Source organism: Mandrillus leucophaeus, unplaced genomic scaffold, assembly GCF_000951045.1.
Source record: "Mandrillus leucophaeus isolate KB7577 unplaced genomic scaffold, Mleu.le_1.0 Scaffold29, whole genome shotgun sequence".
Lineage (NCBI taxonomy): Eukaryota > Metazoa > Chordata > Mammalia > Primates > Cercopithecidae > Mandrillus > Mandrillus leucophaeus.
The window spans coordinates 3,310,622-3,318,916 of NW_012103031.1; the positions used below are offsets into that span (position 1 = coordinate 3,310,622).

Consider the following 8,295-nt stretch of genomic DNA (forward strand, 5'->3'; position numbering starts at 1 on the left):
CTGGGCAACAGAGCAAGACTCTGTCTCAAAAAAAAAAAAAAAGAAAAAGGAATATTCAGCTCCCTAAACTAAATAAGATTTAAAATTCGTACAGCAGGCCAGGCACAGTGGCTCACGCCTATAATCCCAGCTCTTTGGGAACCAGGGCAGGAGGATCACTTGAGCCCAAGAGTTCCAGACCAGCCTGGGCAACATAGCAAGACCCTGTCTCTCAAAAAAAAAAAAGTTTTAATTAGCCAGGTGTGGTGGTGTGCACCTGTGGCCCCAGCTAGTCAGGTGACTGAGGTGGAAGGGATTGTTTGAGCCCAGGAGTTCGAGGTTGCAGTGAGCTGTGATCGTGCCAGTGCACTCCAGCCTGGGTGACAGAGCCAAAATCCTCTCTCAAAAAAGAACAGAATGGTTATAGCAAAGGAAATAATTGCTGTATTAGGTGATCACTCTTGTCAACAGCACGTCTGTACTAGTTCCGGGAATGTAGAGTTCACTTCAGAATCTTCTCTTCCCAGAGTGAGGGCGTCCTGTGGCACCGGAGTTGCAGGCTGGAGAGGACAGAGGTGACCTCGAGGTTCTCTACCTGCGTGGTGCCCCGCTGTGTCATGAGGCAGCCTGGCCCCTTTTCAGGGAGCTCCAGTTATCAGCAGTCTTTCTTAGACTTAACCATAGGTCCCCAGTAATGCTTTATAGAGTGATGCAGACCAGAACTGCTCCTTTCTATACTGGAAGTTTCTTCAAGTATCTGAAAACTGGTTTTGTGACTTCCCTTAATCCAGCTAAAGCGCCCCAGTCCTTTCTGTGGAGTTGGGATGAAGCAGGCCCAAGCAGCTGGTCCACCGTGCTGCAGAGTGTCAGGGTGACAGTTGGGGGTGGCGTCACACTGACTTAGTGTGTCAGGGTGACATTTGGGGACGGGTGGTGTGAGGGGGGCTTTGCCCTTCCCCAGGACTGACATCAGCCCCCACCACTCTTGATAAACTCAGAAGCTGAGTAAAAGCAGTGCGACTGCCATGCACACAGCTGCAGGACAGGCCCCTGCCTCCCCTTTTCCAACCAGAGTGCCGTTCAGAAAAGGTGTTCACTGGAAGCGCTTGGGGGGCCTCTCAGAGTCCAGCTGTCAGCAGAACCAGGCTCGTGGGTGCTGGAGGGGCGCTCTGCCTCCAGGATTGCGGGTTCTTGCCCCTGCTGGTCAGGTCTGCTCTGCAAAGCCTTGTTTGGCCTATGGTGCGGGGAGCATCCCTCAGCACTGCCCACCACTCACCCACGGTCCCTCTTCCCCATAGACAGACTCTCAGGACAGTCTGATTCACGTCTCTAATGTCTGAATCGGTCAGAGCCAACTCCCGGGCCAGTGGCCTGTGTTGGAGGTGCTGCTTTTAACAGGAGTGGGAGGGAAAAAGTGATGGTTGACGTTTCTGGGGCCACCGGGAAAACGGGATTCATACAGATTGCTCACTCCCTCCCTTTGCGTTTCCGTTCTTGTTCTTAACCATTTACCATCTCCGTATTAGTCCCATGCTATGTATTCACACTGAGGGAGCAGGAAATTTCCTTTAGAGTCAGAGCCTTTGCCCCTCTCGGCCAGTGAGACACAGCTGATCCTCTAGGCACTCAAAGTACTCACCTAGTAGTTTAACCCAGAGCCCCCACACTCCTGGTGCTAAGCCAGTAATTCTGTTATCAGTGATATGACATGATGTCATTTTTCTCAGCTCTTCAGACAATCATCTTTGTCTTTAGTCGTCTTCTTTTGGCTTTGCAGTCTGCAGAACTACTGAATTCCAAGCTGCCCCGGTGGCAGGAGACCTGTGTTGATGCCATCAAAGTGCCAGAGAAAATCATGAATATGATCGAAGAAATAAAGACCCCAGCCTCGACTCCCGTGTCCGGAACGCCTCAGCCTTCACCCATGATCGAGAGAAGCAATGTGGTAGGAACCGGTTTTCTCTTCCAGATTTCAATCATGTGTTTCCTAACTTGATCTGGGCCACGTTTGCCTTTGTTGGTGGGAATCACAGGTCCTTCTTTAGTACTTCCAGGACCACCTTTTCACAGCTCTATCCCCTTACCTTTAGGGGTGAAGGTAGCTGGGCACATGTTTGTCTTTTGTTATTGAGGCCGAGTCTTTCTTGTTCTGTCGCCCAGGCTGGAGTACAGTGGTGCGATCTCGGCTCACTGCAACCTCCACCTCCCAGGTTCAAGCGATTCTCCTGCCTCAGCCTCCTGAGTAGCTGGGATTACTGGGGCACACCACCATGCCCGGCTAATTTTTGTATTATTAGTAGAGATGGGGTTTCACCATGTTGGTCAGGCTGGTCTCGAACTCCTGACCTCATGATCTGCCTGCCCTGGCCTGCCAAAGTGCTGGGATTACAGGCATGAGCCACCACAAGCTGGGCACGTTTTATACTATGTTTGGCGCTATTATCTTTGTTTTGGAAATTTTATCCTTACTCGGTTTTTTTTTGTTGTTTTTTGAGACAGAGTCTTGCTCTGTCACCCAGGCTAGAGTGTACTGGCGCGATCTTGGCTCACTGCAAGCTCCGCCTCCTGGGTTCATGCCATTCTCCAGCCTCATCCTACCGAGTAGCTGGGACTACAGGCACCCGCCACCATACCTGGCTAATTTTTTTGTATTTTTAGTAGAGACGGGGTTTTACCATGTTAGCCAGGATGGTCTCGATCTCCTGACCTCATGATCTGCCCACTTCGGTCTCCCAAAGTGCTGGAGTTACAGGCGTGAGCCACCGCGCCCGGCCGTCCTTACCGTTTTTAATTGTACTCATTCCAACTAAGTTTACTCCCAAGGAAGGAAGTATAGGTGTCTCAGAATAAATTAGACACACTCTGATGGCATTCATCACAATGTAAGGTACTTCAGGGAAAAAAAATAGGCGTCAAAGTATTCACAGTAATGAATTCACACATTTGTTGTTTGCTGATCTTTGAACCTGGGCTCTATGTGGAGACTGGGATGTAGCAGGTACTTTGAACACATGGATCCACTCTTTCTGCCCATCTCAAACCCCCTGAAATGTGGCTAGGCACGGTGGCTCACACCTATAATCCCAGCGCTTTGGGAGGCCTTAGCAGGCAAATCACTTGAGGTCAGAAGTTCGAGACCAGCCTGGCCAACATGGTGAAACCTCGTCTCTACTAAAAATACAAAAAATAGCCAGACGTGGTGGTACGTGCCTATTATCCAGCTACCCGTGAGGCGAAGGTTGCAGTGAGCCGAGATGGCGCCACTGCACTCCAGCCTGGGCAACACAGCGAGACTCTGTCTCAAAATAAATAAATAGCCTATGATTTAAAAAGCCTTGGGAATCTGTAATTCCAGTTCTGTGTTATACTAATATTGGACTAATAAATAATTTTTCACAGGTGAGGAAAGATTACGACACGCTTTCTAAATGCTCACCAAAGATGCCCCCTGCTCCTTCAGGCAGGGCATATACCAGTCCCTTGATCGATATGTTTAATAACCCAGCCACGGCTGCACCGAATTCACAAAAGATAAATAATTCAACAGGTAAGAGATTCAGTCTGATTTATTTGAAGATACCTTTTACATTTGTTTTAAGATAAGCTGTGAAATAAATATTTTGGATAAATGTGTTGCAAGGTCTGGAGGTAAACAAGCAGGTATGGTGGCTACGTTCAGCCCTGGCTTTGCAGAGTGTGAGTTCAGAACAAATACAGGTCTAGTTTATGAGGTGCTCTGATAAGTGATAGATTTCTCTGACATTCACCAGTTCTACGCATTGACTGATGTTTATCCAGAGTAAACATACTGTTGAGAATTACCTATTTACAAATAAATGGAGGCCGGGCATGGTGACTCACGCCTGTAATCCCAGCCCTTTGGGAGGCCGAGGCAGGTGGGTCACCTGAGGTCAGGAGTTTGAGACCAGCCTGGCCAACATGATGAAACCCCATCACTACTAAAAATACAAAAAATTAGCCGGGCGTGGTTGTGCCTGCCTATAATCCCAGCTACTTGGGAGGCTGAGGCGGGAGAATCGCTTGAACCCAGAAGGCAGAGGTTGCAGTGAGCTGAGATCGCACTACTGCACTCCAGCCTGGGTGACAAGTGCAAAACTCTGTCTCAACCAATCCATCAATCAGTCAATCAATAAGAAACATGCATAGCCTCGCTGTGTGTTCCATATTTGGTGGCAATTGTAATAAAACTTTTTTCTGCAATAAAATAAGCTATAAAAGTTCACACTGAAATGGGAAAGATTCCCTTGTTCCCCTTGCAGGGCCTGTGATGAGGATGTGGCTCGCGTCTTCAGGGGCCCGGCGCTCAGACCTCTAGGGGCGTAGACAGACGGGCAGGCTGTGGGGTTCCCATGTCACAGCAGTGTCTAGGGACGACCGTTTACAGCTGAAGCCCCAGGGGGCGCATGTTACCGTGTGCTCTTTCAGTTTTAGTTTGAGCCTATAGGTGGCTTGTGTTAACCAACTCAATTACACCCTGTACCTTGTCACAGGGAAAGAGGGTTTTCAGTATCCCGGGTTCTTACCTTGGTGTACCGGAAGAATCGGGTCACACGGGAGCTCGGAGAATCAGTGCAAGGTTTTATTGAGTGGAGGCAGCTCTCAGCAGATGGGGGAAGTCAGGAGGGGATAGAGTGGGAAGGTTTTCCCCTGGAGTCGGGCCACTCAGTGGCCTTGACCAACTGTTGCAGCCAAACCCTGTGTCGTTTTGCTGGTCAGTGGCCTGCCAGCATGCTGGAGCCTGTCGGTGCCTCCCTCTCGATGCCTAGCCACTGTGTTTGTTCCTCCAGCGACAGACTCCTTTCAACGTCCAGCAGCTTGCATGTCTGCCTGCTTAGGGTCTTGAGGGTTTTTATAGGTACAGGATGGGGGTGTGGCAGGCCAGGGTGATCTTGGGAAATGCAACATTTGGGCGGGAAATGCCTGTCCTCACCTAGGTCCATGGGGGTGGAACCCTAGCCAGAGACCACACCCTCCTCTACCCAGCACTTTCCTTCCCCAGTTCCATATCCTTTAAAGGGACCACGCTCTTCCCTTCCCAGCACTTCATAATTATCAACATGACAAAATTATGATTATTAAGCTTACCAATAAGCTTGGTTTGATTTTTTTTTTTTTTTTTCCCCGAAATCAAGTCTCACTCTGTCACCCAGGCTGGAGTGCAGTGGCACGATCTCGGCTCACTGCAACCTCCGCCTCCCAGGTTCAAGTGATTCTCCTGCCTCAGCTTCCCAAGTAGCTGAGACTGCAAGCATGTACCACCACGCCTGGCTAATTTTTGTATTTTTAGTAGAGACAGGGCCTCACCATGTTGGCCAGGCTGGTCTCGAACTGCTGACCTCAGGTGATTCACCCGCCTCAGCCTCCCAAAGTGCTGGGATTACAGGTGTGCGCCACCACGCCCAGCTGGTTTGAATTCTAATCAGTGTTTTTCATCATCTCTAATAGAGCACCTCATGCTCTGTTGAAGAACTTAAGTTCTAACTTGGATTGCTTAATTTTGTTGACTATATTTCAACAAGCTGGGGCCAGACGCAGTGGCTCATGCCTGTAATCCCAGCACTCAGGGAGGCCGAGGCGGGCGGATCGCTTGAGGCCAGAAGTTTGAGACCAGCCTGGCCAACATAGTGAAACCCTGTCTCTACTAAAAATACTAAAATTTAGCTGGGCGTCGTAGCTCACACCTGTAATCCCAGCTACTCAGGAGGCTGAGATACAAGAATCACTTGAACCCAGGAGGCGGAGGTTGCAATGAGCCGAGGTTGCGCCACTGCACCCCAGCCTGGGTGACACAGTGACAAAAACAAAAGTTGGAGCCAGTTACTGTCTGTAGATGTTGCCGGCTGCTTCACTGGTCAGACCCCGTCCTTCTGCACATTCTTATAACCCAGGACCCTCGAGACCTGTGCCATGGCCCCAACCCATCCACGTGGGGTGTGTCACAGGCCCCATGTTGTGAAGGTTGTGGCAGTCAAGCTGTTGGTGAGAGAGAGCCCTGGACCAGAGTGTCCCAAGCTATTGGGCAAAAGAACAGAGTTTTCCAGAATGATGACTAGGATGGCCCAGCAGAGGAAGATGATGGTCTGTAGGCATTTGCCTTTGAAGGAAGTCCTGTCAGTTAACTAAAATACACAGTTAAAGTTTATAATACTCTATGCATCCCAGTGATTCAGATGACTCTGGTTCTTATTGGTAAAAGCAGAATGAAATTTGCTGGTGGAGGGCTGGACGTGGTGGCTCACACCTGTAATCCCAGCACTTTGGGAGGCCGAGGCAGGTGGATCTCGAGGTCAGGAGTTCGAGACCAGCCTGGCCAATATGGTGATGAAACCCCGTCTCTACTAAAAATACAAAAATTAGCTGAGCATGGTGGCACGTACCTGTAATCACAGCTGCTCAGGAGGCTGAGGCAGGAGAATCGCTTGAACCCGGGAGGTGGAGGTTGCAGTGAGCCGAGATCACGCCACTGCACTGCAGCTTGGGGTACAGAGTGAGACTCCGTCTCAAAAAAGAAAGAAAATTGCTGGTGGGTTCAACACCAGTGAGGTAGAGAGTGGCAGGTTAAGGGGGCACAAGGTTTATATTGTAATCGTGAAGAATCTGCAAGAACGAAGCAGAAAGATCTTGCATTGTTTTAAGTTAAAGATGCTTGCTGTATTACTAGCCTGGGAAAATTTGAATGGGAAAAAAAAGGGCCAGAAGCAGTGGCTCACACCTGTAGTCCCAGCACTTTGGGAGGCCAAGGTGGGAGGATCACTTGAGGCCAGGATCAGGCTGGGCAACATAGCAAGACACCATCTCTACAAAACAAAAATTAAAAATGAGCCTGGAATGGCGGCGTGTGCCTGTAGTCCCAGCTACTTAGGAGGCTGAGGAGGGAGGATCCTTTAAGCCTGGGAAGTCCAGGCTGCAGTGAACTATGATCCTGCCACTGCACTCCAGCCTGGGCAGCAGAGTGAGACTCTGTCTCAAATGTATATACATATTTTTTTTCCTACCTTTTTTTCCCTGGAGTGGAAATATCAGCCTGTGTTTGAATGGAGACATGAACAGCACAGCCTCATGCCCCTGAGTAGAGTGTATGGGACGAAACTGTCCTAACTGGTTCCTGGCCCAGCCACTTGCCAACTGTGGGGTCTGTCCTGTGGATAACAGTAGTTCCTTCCTCCTTGGAGCCGGGCAGGATGGCAGCTGTGAGACATTGAGATCGGTGACTGGCACCTGGTGAGGACTCTGTAAACGCAACTCATCCTCACCTCGTCCTTCTTAGACCCCGGGGGTGAGAAGCTGAGCGGCCAGCGTTGCCAGACCGACTGCATTTCCAGCTTGCTTCTTTTCTTTGTGGACATTAGCAATTGGGTTTGAACTGTGACCCTAGCCTGCCTTTGCAATTGGAATTGCGAGGGCAGTTTGGCGTTGGAGCGGTTTGCCTCTCTAAGGAGAGCCATCCTGGCCAAAGCAGAATGCAGATCAACCCGGCACACGCCGCCTTGTCCTTGGGCCTGGAAAAGAGCCCGCAGCCGCAGGGATCCTCTTCTGCACGGTGCAAGCCTTCAGGCTACATGCTGCCTCTGTTTCTCAACAGTCCCTGCCCCTTCTGGGCAATGATCAAGGCGAGGAAATAGGACAGGGTCGGTTTCCATGGAAGGAGCATTGTTAACAAGATGAGAACAGGTGGATTCCTGGGGTTTGCTCATTGGAACGTGCTTGTTGATTCTCATGCTTTGAAAAGCCATTACTGCTACATTCCCTCCAACAGATACTTCCGAAGATCCCAGTTTACAGCGATCAGTTTCGGTTGCAACGGGACTGAACATGATGAAGAAGCAGAAAGTGAAGACCATCTTCCCGCACACCGCGGGTGCCAACAAGACCTTACTCAGCTTCGCACAGGGAGACGTCATCACGCTGCTCATCCCCGAGGAGAAGGATGGCTGGCTTTATGGAGAACACGACGTGTCCAAGGCGTAAGTCTGGGTGTGATGGTCCCGGCAGGGCTCCAGACGGCCCCTCCCTCCCAGAGCCGCCAAGCTGAAAATTGTCTTTGTGGACATGCTCACGTTTTAGCCAAAGTTAAGTTTATGGCTTATTTCTAGTTTAGTTAAGTTACTCGATCCCAGGCTATTTTCTGTGTATCTGTGCGTGTAGAGATACACTTGGTGCATGCATAGTTATTAGAGCATAGGAAGTCACCTCTCTGAAAGTAATTTAAACATTCTTTTGTTTTTTAAAAAAATTTAGCATTTGGCCGGTGCAGTGGCTCATGCCTGTAATCCCAGCACTTTGGGAGGCTGAGGC

The 8,295-nt window shown here is 49.9% G+C and overlaps 1 protein-coding gene across 2 annotated transcripts in view; it reads left to right on the forward strand.

Annotated features, from left to right (window-relative positions):
• The window catches only part of BAIAP2L1 (BAI1-associated protein 2-like 1), a 36,883-nt gene that overhangs the window by 6,346 nt on the left and 22,242 nt on the right, over positions 1–8,295 (forward strand). Inside the window, exons 3-5 of one of the 2 annotated variants that reach the window (XM_011985806.1) lie at positions 1,757–1,924; positions 3,379–3,526; positions 7,757–7,964. In XM_011985806.1, the coding sequence (XP_011841196.1) occupies positions 1,835–1,924; positions 3,379–3,526; positions 7,757–7,964 (446 nt within the window). In that variant the 5' untranslated portion in view covers positions 1,757–1,834. Of the gene's footprint in view, positions 1–1,225; positions 1,925–3,378; positions 3,527–7,756; positions 7,965–8,295 lie in introns of those variants that run through there. The other variant, XM_011985805.1, reaches the window with a different exon arrangement.